General features: G+C 42.3%; 1 protein-coding gene across 1 annotated transcript in view; it reads right to left on the reverse strand.

Moving 5' to 3' along the window:
• The window catches only part of ADAMTS12 (ADAM metallopeptidase with thrombospondin type 1 motif 12), a 141509-nt gene extending 125559 nt beyond the window's left edge, over positions 1-15950 (reverse strand). Inside the window, exons 1-2 of the mRNA XM_054517931.1 lie at positions 15821-15950; positions 10783-11144 (exon numbers count right to left, since the gene is read on the reverse strand). Of these exons, the coding sequence (XP_054373906.1) occupies positions 10783-11144; positions 15821-15950 (492 nt within the window). The remainder of the gene's footprint in view (positions 1-10782; positions 11145-15820) is intronic.
• Positions 15951-16624: the final 674 nt, after the last annotated feature.

Genomic DNA, 16624 nt, shown 5'->3' on the forward strand with positions numbered 1-16624 from the left:
TGCATCTTGACTCTTCACACTGGACTGTCTGGATGAATAATGGCTTTCAATTCATTTTTTACATAGGACTTTAGAGTTCAAAGAACAGAAATTCTTAGTAATGGGGAAACACAAAACATTTGTAAAAGATGAAAAAATGCAACTCAGTTCAGCTAGCTCAGTCTCCATAAAGAAGCTTCACATAAACAAACTTGGCTTGTTTATATTTTAAAATATCTAATTGTCATTCAGTCCTTTACAGAACACATTTCTTGAGAAGTGTTATGATAATCAACTTAACTAGAAATAGTACCATATAAAGCAACATTAACAGCCATAACATGAAGAGGCTATGCCAAAAGCTGCTCTGCTGCCTTGCCAGAACATGATGTGTCCTAATGATGAGAAAATGGCCAAAAAGACAACACAACTGGGCTGGAGATAACATTCCTTTCTAAAGCAATTCAGAATACTGGTGCAAAATAAATTTAATATCCTAAAACCTCACCTGGGTAAATAACTGTAGCTGATGATCTGGCGTGACATTTAATGAATTTAATGCATTATTCATTTATTTCTATTTTTATCTTAAAAAATACTAATATTAAAATCTATATTCTTTGAATAGACAGCTACCAATTTCCTGGAAGGCAGTGATTGCTACTGCAGGCAGGGGCTTTGTGGTTAGTTGTAGCTAATTTACACTCTCCTGTTTCATTCCCTCCTTAGAGCTGGACTGCTTTCACAGGTGCAGTAATGGTCATCTAGCTTCATAAAACTCCTTGGCATTTCTCTCCTGAACTGCTACTACTCTCAGACGTTTGATCTCTTTTCCAAAGCCAAGTGAAATCCATTTCCTGATTTGAAAGAGAACACTTAATTCAATAAACAAGTGGCATGCCGTCTCTGCAGCTTAGCTAGCAATAAAATAAGAAATATGCAGTTCTCTGTGTAAGGAGAAAACCTGTACTTTTCTAATTTATCCCCTTTTTTCTGACAGCTGGGACTGGGGTCCTGCTTCCAAGAAGCAGCAGTAGCTTGTGCTGTGCATTTTGATGAAAAAAGGATTATAACACACCTGTTGTTTTCTGACAAGCATCTGCCACCAGCTGTGACTTAACAACATTACATAAAGATACATTAAAAATCTCAGCAAGTACTCAGCCACTCTGAACTGACGTGATGTAATAAGAAATACAGTTTCTCTTTTTGATTATAAGTTATTCGGAAAAAGACAACAGCTGTTGTAAAATATGCGGGCAATACAGTTGAAACATTTTGGTGTTGTCTATAGCCATGGCAAAAACAGTCTAATAAACATTAAAATCTACTGAGGAAGATCCAAAAAAAGGACATCCAGACTCCATATAGAATGTAAAGCCAGAAAGAACCTGTATTTTAAATAATTTCTTATGCCTCATGGCAGCAACAACAACCAATTCTTGCTTTCCCCTCCACACACAACTTTCAAGAGAAGGCACCTGTGTTAAAATACAGATATGGCAAAAATGCTCCAGCTTGGTGAACACCTGCTGTAAATCCTGTGCCATAAGAACACAGCAACGGCCAGAACGGATTTAAACAAAGATCCTTCCAACTTAGGAGCTTTTATCAGTAGACACAAGCAGATTTTTATGGAAAGGCTGCAAGAACAGAGCAAAGATAAAAGGACAGAATCACTGACCTCCAGATGTTCTGGAAAACTTCCAGTTTGGGATGTCTTGGGTAAAAGGCTACTTTCTCATCACTTGGCTGTAGTTCTTCTCCACTACTTGGTCATTTTACCCATTTACTCCCCTGCCATTCAAGATACTCCACTGTCTACCTTCTACACAGTCAATTGAAATGATAGATTAGATATCACAGTTAGCAATTCAGTAATTTTATATTAATTCATGTGGAAAAGCAACTTAATGATTTTTTTGGGTTTTTTATTAATAATGAAGCTTCTCAGCTATGGCTTTTCTCCTTCAACCAATTTCCTTGTTTTAACATCTGGATTAAAAATTAGTTTACAATCTGTTATACAGGATATTAGAAAACTCTAAGAAGTTATTAAAGTAAGGACAAAGGACAACCAATGAATGTCAGAAAACTCCTGAGAGTGAGCAGCTGGACAAGAAAGAAAAAGAATGTAATTAATAGATGAATGAAAACTGATACAGCACTGTACAGTGAAGGGGGAAAAGCAGCATATGGACTCTGATCTACCTGCTACTGTACAGAAAGAACCTGAGCTGGTGTTTTCATGAGGAAAAAAACTAGAACTATATAACAAACTAATCTTAACAGCTGTCCAACAAAGCTGTCAAGTGTCTGGAATTACCAAGAAACAAAAAAAAATTAGGAATACACTATGTCACTGAGTAAATAATCTCAAACACTAAGCTCAGTGTTTCACTGTTCACTGTGTCCTCCATGACAACAACTCCAAGAAGCATCAAATGAAACCGATAGAAAAAGCTAGTGAAAAACAAATGAAGATACATCTAAATCATTTTAAGTATATAATTCATATGTAAAGATTAATATTTCTGAGTAAAGGAGTGACCTGATAATATGTGAAATACTAATATATCAATAGGTATTCCTCCAAAAATTTGATCTGAGTTGAAAACAGAAGCAAGGATGACCAAATGAGAGATGGCCAACTGCCAAGTTCTTACTCATATCCGGATATTTAGTTAGTCATTGCTGGACAGAGGATGCTGGATAAATCAGACACTGACCCTATCCACAGTCTCCATTTTTATGGTTTTGACCAGATTTGGTCAATGACTGTTCTAGATAAGGAAATAGACAGAATTAACACTGCATAAAAATTGGCAGATATTCAAGTTTGGACTGATCATTTAAAATTGCCTTTGTTTCACATATATACATTTCAAAAGGGGGTGGGAGGGAAGAGGGAAATTTGCAAAAAGGAATCTTGAAACCCAAAGCTGTGTCTGCGTTAACCTTTATTGTGAGTTCTAACCAGAATTAATTTAGATCTACTCTTGGGCTTTCCATGCATCCACAAACAGCTTATTAGGGATCTACTGTTTGCCATGAGAACTGGAACACACCATGAACGAGTTTAAACACAGCCACTGTTTAACCAAGACCGCAAGCTTTTTCATGACTACTTACTCATTTTTAATGCTTGTCCTTCTCCAGAGCAACTACCTGGAGCCAGTGTGAATATAAAGCAACCAAATACCCTAGACTAAATCACTAAATACTTAAATTCTGTTGCAATTAAGAAATGAGTTGGGCAAGTCCATTGTTAAGCACCAGAATCTTGGGGAAAAAAAAAACAAACACAACAACTTTTTTGGCCACAGTTTGGTAACAAGAAATACATACAGCAGGACAGAAGCCTTCTCAGCACACCAAATAGATCTGAACCCAATAGCTTTAGCTGCAGTGCAGCTGCTCGGCAGTGACAGGGCTACATGTATGAATACAGGTTTGCATGTGTGTGTGTGCGCCTGATGTTTGTGCAAATATAACCAAGTTCTGATGCTGACACTGTGCAGAGACTGCAGCTGCTCCTCTCTGACAGACAAAGAGAATTGAAGAGGCCATCGTGAAAATGGAGAAAAGAAGAAAAAGTTATATGAACAGCAGAACTATCAAAGCCTTGGTAACCCCCAGGTTTGCTTCTCACGTGTGCTCCATTTTTCCAGTCCAAGCAATTTCCTCCAATCTCTCCTGAACTCTCAGTGCTCCTCACCATCAGTAGGGACATGGGCAGCACTGCACCTCACTCAGTAATAACTTAGAGCTGTGCTGAGCCACTGGCCAAGCTGAGTGTGCACATCCATCATTTCACTGATCAAAAGTTCCCACCTTTACCTGCAAAATGCCTCCACTTTTCTTTCAGAGAATGAGACAAAAAATTCCAAAGGGAATAGAAGATACTAAAAGAAATAAAGAACAGACCATTTTACAAACCTTACATTATTAAGAATCAAAGCAAAATAGATGTTATTCATATTTTTCACTTCTGCATCCTGAACCTGAAGTCAGAATCTCACACGTTTCCCTCAGTAAACATAAACATTTTATAAAAAGACACCAAAGTAATGAAATCATGACATAGTAGATTGGTTACAAAGACTCATGGAAACTGGAAAGATGATTGACAGCTCTGCACATGAACATTATTCCTATAAAATTAGCAAACATATAGATATATATTTAAACAAGAGATTAAGATTTGTTAAAACTACCTTATAAGAGTCATCCTTTCATATTCTCAAAAAATCATTATCTTGAAGGAGCATTCTAAATCTGAGTACTCAATCCAAACCAGCTCACAAAGACTAATCCTTTTTTTAACCTACCCCATCAATGACTCTTCCACTGAAATGTAACACAATGTCATAAAAGCTCCAGTCAGACCCAGCTTCCGGTCTAACAACTTCATATTGGTTAAAGGTGACAAGGCCAAAAGCAGGAGCCACAGACACAGCCAGATTCTCATGTATTGAGATCACTGATGAGATTCGTTGGACCTGTCAATTAAGAGTATTTTTGCAGACAAAAGACTGGGGGAAGGGAGCTGGCAGACAAATAGTTGAAGTTTAAACACAAAGAAAGGGATGGATGTTAAAGTACTGCAGCAAATACTAATGAAAGTTTGAAGGATTAATCTATTGGGGGATGGAGGTAGACCCCCACAGACCACCACACACCCTGCCTTTGGATCATCTTCAAAAAGAAAAACAAAACTATGCAACACAACCGTAACACTTGTCAGTCAAGGAGAATACCCAGATATTTATTACTATAATGGAGAAACAAGGCAAACCAAGCACGACAAAGAACAGATGCACAGCAAAAACTGCATTTACTTTCAGTGCATATTTTTCTACTTGCAGTATTTTCCATATGACTGCATGTGAGAAGGGATGTACAGCAGCTACACAACCAGGTTAGTTGGCAGCTCTTTCATTCTTTAGGATTGCCAGAACAAGTCAAATTGCAGTAATCAGACTGTGGAAGCTCCATGGTATCCAGCCATGGAGCAATTCCCATCCCTGAGGAAAACACTGGCAGCTTGACTTCATTCTTGCCTCTCTCCAAACACCATATTCCTACATTTTGGTTCCACCAGATCATCCTTTGCCAGACAAACCAAAAGAGGATGCAGTGGAGATGCCACTGACACCAAAGTAAGGAGATACCACTGGCAGAGAGGCAGATATGGCCATACTTCCAAACACAAGCATGGCCATCCCTCAGGGGAAAGACAAGAGACTGTCTCAGAGGAAGGAAAAAGAGATGAGAGAAGAGCAGGAGACCCCTGAAGAACTTCTAGTTTTGTCTCCCAGAAGCCACGTTCACAGAATGGAATTAATGTACCTCAGGAAGCACTACAGGACTACATTCCAATTCAATTCATAAAATTAAAACAGCCACCTAAACAGCACACGTGCCCAAATGTGTTCTGGGGGTGCCCAGTGACAGGTCAGGGATCAGCACTGAATCAAATTTCAGGTGGTCAAAAGTTTAAGTGAGGAAAATGTTACATGCCCCCTTTCCATAACAGTCTTCTCACTGCCACATATTTTGCCACTTTTAATAATCAAAATACACTTCCATTGGAAGAGGAACAATTCTACTAGCTGCATGTGTACAACAAGTGAATAAAAAGACACGGATATTTTTCTGGGCTGTAGGAGTGAATTGTGTAGTACTTTAGCTTTGCTAAACCCTGGTAACTACCTTTAACAACAGATTAGCAAACAAATGGTCGGTAATCAAACAAGCTCAAATGCTGGGAGATACAGAAGCAGATTAAAGTATGTATTATAAGTTTAGCAAGACCTTTTATTCTTCCATTACTTTAGAACAAATATTATAAAACTCTTTTAAAGATTATTTTATTCTCAAACCTCCTCTAAGGAAAACACCAAGTCCAACATGTTAAAGACTGTTTTCTGTATCTACAGGAGAGGACAGTCTGAACAGCAGTATTAGACCACTATCTGTCACAGAGCCCATTATCACTAAAATACTTTTACGATACCTGCACAGAACTGTTCAAATTGGTACAGATCATAATACAGCAACATGTGGGACAACATAAAACAGCATCTCACATTAACTAGAAAAGCTTATTGGCATGTAGCAGGAGAACTGAGATCATGCTGAATTCCCCCAGACTGATACAAGTCTGCAAAAGATAAAAGCTACACTGAGAAGACAGGTGGAACTGGATGATATTCTGCACCAGAGAACGGTTACATTCAAGCAGAATTCAGTCACCACTCCACTTCAGTGACAAGCTTGTCACTGGTGTCAGGATAGACAAAGAGGTGCCCAGAGAGGTCCCACTTGGAGCATCTCCTACCAGCTGCTACACAAACAGTCATCCAGCCACCAATTAAAGGTCCACAAAGGTCTGCCCTGACTGTGTCCCAGCACAGAGAGAATGGAGGTGGGGGAAATATTTCAAAAATCTTTTCAAAGGCACCCAGCACTTCTTAAAAACAGTGATGTCCACCAGGACAGAGGCAACCCTCAGACTAGCTGGAGACAGCCAAAGCAGGATCTGCCCACAGGCCCTGTATGGCCAGGAGCTTACCAGATACACGTGCACAGATTTCCATACTAATGTCCTTCCACTCTCCTCCCTTTTCCATGCTAATGCCTTTGAAGATAAATGCATCCCCCGAAGCAACTGCTGATTGACAGCTCTGCTCTGTAAACAAGTGTCAAGGAAACAAAGCCTTAATGATGCTCTGTCATCTAAAAATACTATAAACAATGTCTGTGTTACTGATGGATAAAAGGGGGCCTTGTTCCTAATGAAGAGGATGGACCAGCAGAGGAAAACTCACTTCCCAGCTCTGTAGGACTCGGTGCATGTAAACCCAGGGCATTCATTCAACTTCACTGGGCTTTGCTCACTCCCAGCCCTACTGAGAGGACAAGCTGACACCACTGCTCCAACACAAGGGATTCTCAGCACTAGCACACAACTGACAATTAAGAAATTAGTACTGGGAAAGTTCATTGTAGCCTTCTGTGGAAAGGCAGTAAGAAAACTCAAAACATTATTAGAAGAGTGCCCTAAATAGACTGCCAAGACACCCAATCCAAACATCATTTTCACTCAAAGACATAAAAATAAATAAATTCCTCCCTTTACTTCATCTCGGAAATTTTCCTGTATCTAAGTGATGTCTGCTCCCCTCCCAAGTGCCACAGGTTTGATGTTTCTTGTGTTCAGTAGTGACTCCCCCACTGGGATCCCCTCATCCAAGTGTGACCCAAAATAAACACCGAGGTCTGTCTCACTCTGCCCATGTTAACACATGCATTATTCAGAATGGCTCAGAAGTGCAAAAGACTTTACTAAGCAACTGACCCATAGAGGAAGAGAGAGAGTACAACATCACATTCTTCAACCTGCTAAGAAGGTCATGATCTATTTAGCATGGAAGGGAAACTAAGATTTCACAAGGTGTAAGAAAAAAATGGATTTGGAAATTATGTCCAGATCTCTTGATAATTATCCTCTGTATCTCCTTGCCCAAATCTGATCAAATTCCTTTATGAATCTTTTTTTTCCATATATACTTCTGAAAACAGAGACACAGTTACTTTTTTTTAAAAAGAACAATGTCACACAATGACTGTGTCACCTGTTCTCATATCTCACATCTATCACTCTGTTATTTCCTTTGCAGGCCATTTTGTGAACATTAAAAAATACATCAGCAATGCCTGTGTAATGCCAAGGGAAGTAGGAATCCATTTCAAAGTGAAAATGAAAGGGAGATGAAAATACATTTCTAGATTTTCTGTTTTCAGTGCACTTTGTGAGTGATTTTTATGACAAACACAAAGCTACAGCACACACCTTTTTGGTTCTTACACACCAGTATTGTCCTGGAAATCAAGAAACTGTCAAATACAAACCAAACAGACTCAAAATGAGAAGAACTTATTCCACAAAGAGGACTAGAACTACAAACACTCTAGAATACTCTCCTACAGGCATCTTTAGGGTTTTATTTTGCTCCACTTCAGGCCACCATTTGTAAAATTGGGGTGGACATATTTTAAGAAATTCACTAGGGCAGAATTACAAAATAATAATGCAACATTTGACACCAAAAATGACAACCAAGATGATATTCCATAAAACATATTTATTTAATCAAATCAGTATATTCCAGTTGTATTTTTTTTAACCAGCTCCAACGACTACGAAAGCAAAGAAATTGAAGTTTAGGGATCACAGAGTTTCCTGTCATTCATTACCATGGTAAATTGGTGCTTCACTGAGCTTATTAAAAAATGCCTCAGCAACAAAAGCACAGTAGGCTTTAATTTGATGATGAACCTGAAGTGTCAAGACCAAACAGCATCAGAGAGGGAGCATCACTAACATTCCTGCTCCCAGTATTTGAAAGCTAAGATACCGGTTTTCACCAGCTCTTGGGTTAGGAGGCTTGAGCATATCAGCACAGTTTTACAACAGCAAACAAGCTATTCATTTCTCCTCATGCCATCATCTGTTCATCTCCTCAGATACTTTAGTATCTGAAGCAAGTTTCTCTAATTTCATGGTGTTAACTTATTCTCAGTTCTCCTTCATTCTCCTCCCCTCCTTCACAGGAGTAAATGGAAAAATATATTTTCAATAGACAAACACAACTCATCCAAGAAAGAAAAAAAAAAGACAGAAATAGACCTGATGCTGAAGAGCAAAAAATTGAGGATCACCAGGATGAAAACAGATCAACACTAGAGCTCTGAAATGTGGAGACAACCACAAACAAAAAAAAGTTTCAGAAATGTCAGGTTTTTATTATGAAAATCTGATTTCATTTCACATAGCTGACAAAATTATTCATCAATAGATGTTTTCATATGACACTAGATCTTTTGGAAAGCTTTCAGGGGAAAGGCAAGCTAAATCACCTTTCCCCAGCTTGTGGCACACAGGAGAATCAAGATACAGACCCAACTCTTACTGCAACTTCTTCAGAGCAGCAACTTCTGGACAACAAAAATCATCACATCAAAACCATCATGTTTTTATCCAGAGACAAAATTAATTTATTCAACCTGAATTAATTTGTGATTATGTATTTTCAAAGTTTCATTTTGGGGCAGGATGGGAACAGAAAACATCAACAGTGATTTTTCTAATATAAGTGTTTTTTCAAAAGCTCCAAGTGAAAATAAAAATCAAAAATTTTATAACACAAATGAAAGGATAACTTTAAAAGATATTACCAAGCTGAATTTAAAATGCCAATTGCATTTTTTTTAGTTCTTGTTGCAGACTAAATACTTCGAAAGATATAATGAAGATCTAGCAACACATTTTCAAGCTCTCATCCTACTGAAAAATAACAAAGATATTCTGTTAAAGCACAAAACAAAACAACCAAAGGAACTACTTGTATCATCATATCTCCTTTTATTTACTGACTCTGTATGACCAAAATATGTTTTGGAGAAATTTTGATAAGTTGGTTCCCACTGGAAATGTAACTGAGAAAATAAAATCCATGAATCTTCATACCTGTGGGACTGAAACTTCTGCCCACAAGCAATGGTTTGTTTCTCCAGGAAACATGCCAAATGTGTTATCAGCACTTCCGAAAACTCCAGAATTTCTTATTTCATATATACCAGAACTGTCTTCATGTTGTTTCTTACACACTGCCAGAAAGTCTTTTCCATAGCTTCTGAAAGCTTCACACAGCTCAACAGCAAGGAACACACTTTGATACTGACAGGTCAGCAGGGAAAGGTTACACTTCACACTTCACCCACCCTGGTGATCAGGCTCAGAAATGAAGCATCAATCTCCAGCCTGCTGCAGATTTGAGATGTGTTGGCCAGAAGGCCTCAGTCCCTTCCTCCAGGGGCTCTCAAACACTGTCATTTGCCACTCCAGGCACATGGAGTCAAGGCAGGAGAGCACGTGCACACTGCACACCTTTCACCATCACCTCTGCCTGTACACTCCACAAACCCTTTGGGTTCTGCCTCTCACACATCACACATGCCACTTTACACACCTCGCTACATCCCCTTCACACTCAGGCAGTTTGTTCCTTCTTCCCCTCCAGAAAGGCATTCTCAGCCTCGTGCTCTAGCACAAACAGAAATTGAAGCTATGACTGTGATTAAAAAACACAAAGTATGGAAAAGAAAAGCTTTCCATCTCCTTGTCTCAGTGTGAACCACAGGATACTGAAATATTCAACTTCAAGCTCCAGCCTTAGAAGTGCTCTCTGAAACGAGGTGCCTAGCAGTGGTTAACACTTGAATTCAGAGCTCTGGCTAAGGTTGTATCTAACCTATCATTTATATCTGAAGCTGCAGTGCAGTTCACAAGGAAACAACTGCATTTTCCCAACCTACCATCCATGGGTGTGATTCACAGAGTTTCAGTGTACTTGAGCGACATTCCTTTCAGAGGATTACAGAACAGAAGCTCATATTCAGATGCATTGGTAAGGCAAACCAACTACTAATGGAATCAAAGCAATGACTTGATATTTGCATGGCTTCAAGCCATATGACTGACAGAAACCTTCAGTCCAGATCACCAATTTAAAAAAAAAAATTAGCTAAAAGTAAATGCCAAGGGGCCTCAGCATCACCTTTTGACTTTCTGATTCTTCAAAAAACCCAAACAACATCCATAGAATTAAACATTCTTTCTGAGTGAGCAAGGCATCAGACTCGCTCATCCAGTTTCTCAGCAGACATATTCATACCAGCTCAGCTCTAATGACACCAGATATAGCCCAAAACCCCAGTAAAGACCACACCACTTACCAGGCCACTGCACGTGCTGATCGCTGCTGTCCCACTGCCAGCGCTGGGCTGCCACACTGTGCCAAGGAAGTGGCAAGGAACTCCTGAGTGAGCTGAAATCTTTGATCTGGTGTGGTTGCCACGTCTCCTTTCTACTACATAGTTATGGGAAAGAAATCCCATGTGGATAGTCAAGTTAAAAAACAGATCTTTCTCCTTGTGATTAATTTTGTAATATACCACATTTTCACTTTTTCCGAGATGTCTCTTCTTCCTCAGACTTGAGATGGAATGGTGTAGATTAAAAGAAAGAAAATGCCCACTTGCATCTACTCTTGCCGGATGAACCACGTGGTATTCTGGCACTGTCTTCACAAATTGCTCTGAGATAAAGGGGGAAAAAAAAGAAACAAAACTACAGTGAGTGCTAGCCCGTTCAGATCTCATGTAATTTAAAGGAAAAATCAGAAGTGAGAGCAATTCACCACAACATCCTGCTGACAGGCAGTGCACAGACTACTATGGAATACATTCCTCATCTAGGCTTTCTATTCTCCCATTGTAACACTCAGTTTAGAAGCTAAACATTCTTCTTTTCAAACATTTTGTCCTCATTCATATAAAAGACTAACTGTCATGCACACCTCCCTCTCCCAGTCCCGAAAGGGCTGGGAACCCTGCATGACCTAGGTCTCCAGCACACGATACTCTGATCAAGGAGTGTGATCTTCACACATCCAAAAAACTAACCACCTGAAATTGGACAGAGAGCCTTGCAAAGACATAAAGGTGAAGAGAACACAAATTGATAATCTGTAGTAACAGCATCTCAGTAGTACCAGCTTTAGCAGCTGCTGCAGCTGCAGCTTCAGATTTCAAAGAAGGGTTTCAAGAGAATGAAGTAATCATGCTCTGTTGTATAAGGTGCTCCAAGCAGGGTAAGATTGGAAATCTTATCACTTCTCAGAATCTAACAGGGAAGGAGAGCATTATTGCCATTGTTGTCCCCTGCTACAACAGGGGAAGCATACACAAGAAGATACAGAAGAAACACCAGCTGTACCCAGTTTTATTTTTTTAAATTAATGTGAAACACAAAAGCTCCATGCAAATAACACAAATCCACCTAAAACACAATCCATAAGAATTCATACCCTAAGGGCCAAATCTGCTGGGACACTTAAATTCTGCCCAAGAAATTTAATTAAAAAGAAGTTATGATGATACACATTAATCCAGTTCCTCTTTACCCAGAGTTGCTCTTCATTCCCAAAGTCCCAGCCACTCACACATAAAGTGACTACACCCCATTCATTAACTAAGCTGCTTAACAAAGCAATTAGCCTGTTACAGCTGCTTCCAGGCTAGGTGTAGTTAGACAATCCTTTTAGAAGCACTTCTCCCTCCACTTCTCCCTCCCTGCCTGTACCTTCAAAGTCACAAGAAAAATCCTGCCTAAGCAGGCAGCTGTCTGGATTCATCCCCTTCTGGAAGGAGCACATCTCAGCTGCCCTCATTAGCTGCAGTTTAAGATGTGGCTGCTTGAGTTTCCTTAGGCCAAGGACCCCTGAGACAAATGCACTGAAACACTTCCAATTGAAAGGAAAGCAAAACAAAACACACCAAGTCCCCAGCCTCCCAGCACATACAGAACTACATCAGAAATCTGGCCTAGTTTCAGCAGCACCTCTACTTCAGAAGCAAGCTTACTCTCTTGCACAACAGATTTCTTTGTATACAAGCCTGTAGTGACTTGGAGCCTTTGCAGGACAAGCCACAGCAGTGGGGTTTTGGGCCTTCACAGAGCCAGGTCTTGTCCACAACGTGGACAATAATGCCTACCACAGGTTCCGAGAGACATCTGCCCTTGTCCACTGAGGGGACTGAGACACTGGAAACTCAGCGCACACCTTCATGCCTGCAGTTTGCACAGCCTGTGGACAACACAAAAGGTGCTGGATGCCTGATAATTCAACAGCTGAAGCTAACCCAAGCCTCTTCACACTCTGCAGGGAAGCAGAAAAGAAAAAAAAAAGGCAGGTAGAAGAGATAAGAAACACCCAAAAATACAGCTTATCTGCAGATGTTAAATTGTGAGACTTCTGGGAAGTTCCGTATCCCAATATGGGTCTTCCCAGACATGGGACTGCCATATGGCTAGCAAAGTCAGAATAACAGAGAATGCTGCAAGACCAGGCCCCCATTTCTGTGGTTTTCCGCACAACTCATTAAATAATCAAATCCAGTGCCTGAAGGAAAACTCACTCATTTGCTGTCACTGTGCCATTTGCCTCTGCCTGATGTCTTGAACCTAATTTGTTGTGGCTTAACTGCTGAACTCTACGCAAGACCAAAGACTTCTGGTTTTGGATTTAAAACTATGCAAGGAAGTTATTTACTTCATCACTATAGCATCACTTAGTGTACAGAGGTTAAAGAAAAGTAGGCTATCAGCATCAGTAAAATGCAAAATAAGGCGGAAGCATTGGATTATCAAAGCAGAGAAACTGAACTTCTCCCATACACACATTAAATACTTGTTTAGTTACTGGAGAGGAGAATTATGCTGCAATAATAATGTACTGTAATACAACTGCAGAAATTAATTACTAAAAAGCCTTCAAAAGACCAGAGGGATTAAGATTACAACACAAAAGTCTAACATGATGAGGGTAACGATATTTCTGCAAGTAATCACTATCACTACAGTTTTGCCTAGACTGGGTAAAAGGCTGTCCTAACTACAACAGAAAAATTTACTGAGCTCCACACTAAGCCTAAGACAACATACTTTCTGCCTGGAGAAGAGTGTAAAACAGACAAGAGGTATAATTTTGGTTGATCCCTTTCTACCCTTATTGAAAGAACAAAATTCACGCAATGCAGACTGCTTGAAATTAAGGCCTGCATCCCTCAACACTAAATACCTCTAGTTTCATATAGTAACAGGATTTCCTATTAAAACACCATAAGTTTCCATAAAATTTTGCAGCAGCAAGCATAAATGGAGAGAACAAATGCCACAGACAAGCCATGGCACTGGCATGTCACAGCATCCCCCTTGGACATCCAGCATACTCTCCACTCCAGGGGAGTCCCACCTGTCATGTGGACACTGCTCAGGATTTACAGGCCAGGAAAGGTGGCTGTGTAGCTCCAGAGAATGTTTTGTCTTTCCAGAACTACAGCCTGGGCATGCTGGCTTGTGTTGATGCTGTGAATGAGATCGAAACGTGGCAATGAGCAGCACACACTTGAGTCACAACTTTGCTCTGCAATCACAGTGTCTGCTCAGGCCCTTGGGCACACAGGGCAGGCAATGTTCAGACCCTTCACACTCATTTTGAAGAGCCCAAGTACTGTGTAAGTTGTTAGAGAAGTCTTCCCTGCAGACCTTTCTAATTCCACATCAGTGAAAACATCTGATAATATTCAAAACCACTCCTGTGTGTTCTGTTCCTCTGTGGATTCAAATTCGCCACACATGGCAGAGAATTGCCTTATTAAGAATGGCTGTACACAAAGCGAATAAACTAGGATAAAAACATACATGATCTGTCACACATGACAGGAAAACCACAATTTACTTTAAATACATAACACGTTCCCTGACAAAATTCCTTTAAAATGTGACACACCATCATTTGCCATTGTTTCATCTCCATCTTTGTAGTTTGTGTACATGTGCCCCTCAGACCCCCTGGCTTCTTTTCAAACCATTCCCTGGGATAGGAAATAGTGTGGCTCATCTTGTGAGGAAGCATCACACCCAGGAAACACAGCAAGCTCCAAAGCCCCATGGCAGAGAGCAGGCCTTCAGCACTCAGCAAGGGCATCCCCAATGTCCCTTCCACCACACTTAGGGATGTAGAGAGGGCAGAACACTTCAGGTCTATCACATACAAATTTCAGTCCACACCTCACACTGCAAGAAACCTTCCCATGTAAAAATTAGCCACATTTTTAGCTGCCCCTTTACTCAATGCTATTAGCAAATTCTTGGAAAAAACTGTTTTTCATGCCTAGAAAGTGAAATTACTTCTACATTAATTTCCACATGGCCAACAATTAAACAGCCACTATGTGCTAACACAACCATCCCCGTTCTGTCCCACGTACAGTCACAGGGATGTAATTATTGCTAGCATCCACTTTCAATTAATCCATCAGGAACCACCTTCAGGATACTTGAAAATTCACTTTTCAGGCACCTTATTGAAATACTTTTCAGGCACTTTATTTAAACACCTTTCCACACTCTCTGAGGGACACAGAAGATTTTCTCTTTTGTGTTCAAGCTCTCTTGAAAGCACCACAGCTGTTGATTGCATCAGGAAGCAAAATTTCCTCATATACTTTTGGGTCTTCTACTGACAGGCAGAGTCTTCCAACTACTCAAAATTTTTCTCCCTTGGGAGCCACGATTTTCCTTAAGCAGGCAAAAACTAAAATAAAAATTAAAATTCCTTGCACTCCCCACTCCAAAAGAGGACAGATTAACCCAACTGTGAGGGCAGCCTCAAAAAAACCCCTCCCGCGGGTGAAGTCTGATTTGTAATTTACCATCCTCACTAAATGTGAGAAACTCACAGCGGGTGCTGAACCCTGATAAGACCAATCCTTCTACAGCGCCTGCTACTTTGGTACAGAAGCGATCGCTTGCTCAAAAATAAATAAATCAGGACAGTAAACTTCTTCGGTTTAGTAGCACAGAACGACCCCGGCATTTAGAGAGCTGCCTGTGAACGGGGAAGATCTGCAACAGGCCGGGTTTAACAAATACCTTCATCTCTACACAGCCAAACTCTGCCCAGGAGCCGCAGAAGGCGCAGCCAGAGCGCTGTGCCCCGGTGCGGAGCCGCGCGTCCCGGCGGCGCTGCGAGGGCGCCCGGGCAGCGCCGGGGGCCGACACGGCCCGGCTGCCGCCCCTCCCGCCCGAGCAGCGCCCCGGAGCCACGGTGCTGCTCCGGCTGGCACCGCACCCTCAGCGGGACCCGCTCCCCGTCCCGTCCCGTCCCGTCCCGTCCCGTCCCGTCCCGTCCCGCCCGCCGCCACTGACCTTGCCCACCGTCGGGGAACGGGGAGCTGCCGGCCGGCGGGACCCTGCCCAGGCAGGGCGCTTGGGCGTGGAGGACGAGGAGCCAGAGGGAGAGCACGCGTGCGGCCCGGCTCCGCGGCACACATGGCATGGTGCGGGCGGGCAGCTGCGAGCGGGGCGCCTATCGGGGCCGCGGCATGGCCGGGCCGCTCCCGGCGCCGCCGGACACAGGCGCCGCTCCGCACAAGGGCTGCGCGGGGCCGTCCCGGTGTCTGGTTTCTGCCGGCGAAGGAAGGAGGGCTGTGGGGAGGGAGCAGCTCCCGGGAGCCCCCGCCTCGGAGCCGCCGGGGTTAACGCGGCGGGACGAACCGGGCCGGGCCGGGCCGGCAGGGAGGGAGGAGAGGCGAGGCCGCCAACAGGGACCGCCGCCCCTCTCCGTCCTCACCGCGGCCGGAGTGGGGCGTTCGGCCCGGCAGCTCTCGGGGAAGGCCGCCCGCACAAGGCAGCATCCCCTCACTGGGTCACTCCGGTGGTCTCCGCCGAGGGGCCGGGGCAGGGCGCCTGGCAGAGGTTCCCCCGCCGCGGGAGGAGGTGGTCGAGGCACGCGGGAGTTTGTCCCGTTGTCCACCGCTTTCTGATGCGGCGGGACGGGATGCGGGAGTTTCCCCGGCTGAAGCATCCCGTAGCCCGTGGCCCCTCGGGGCCCAGCAGCCAGAGCCTGGTTTCCAGGCTGCCTGACAGAATCACAAAGTCAGCCAGGTTGGAAAAGACCTCTGCGATCATTGAGTCCAGTCTGTGGTCTGAATATCAAAATGTCAACCAGAC

This window comes from Molothrus ater, chromosome Z (genome assembly GCF_012460135.2).
Source record: "Molothrus ater isolate BHLD 08-10-18 breed brown headed cowbird chromosome Z, BPBGC_Mater_1.1, whole genome shotgun sequence".
In the NCBI taxonomy this organism is placed as follows: domain Eukaryota; kingdom Metazoa; phylum Chordata; class Aves; order Passeriformes; family Icteridae; genus Molothrus; species Molothrus ater.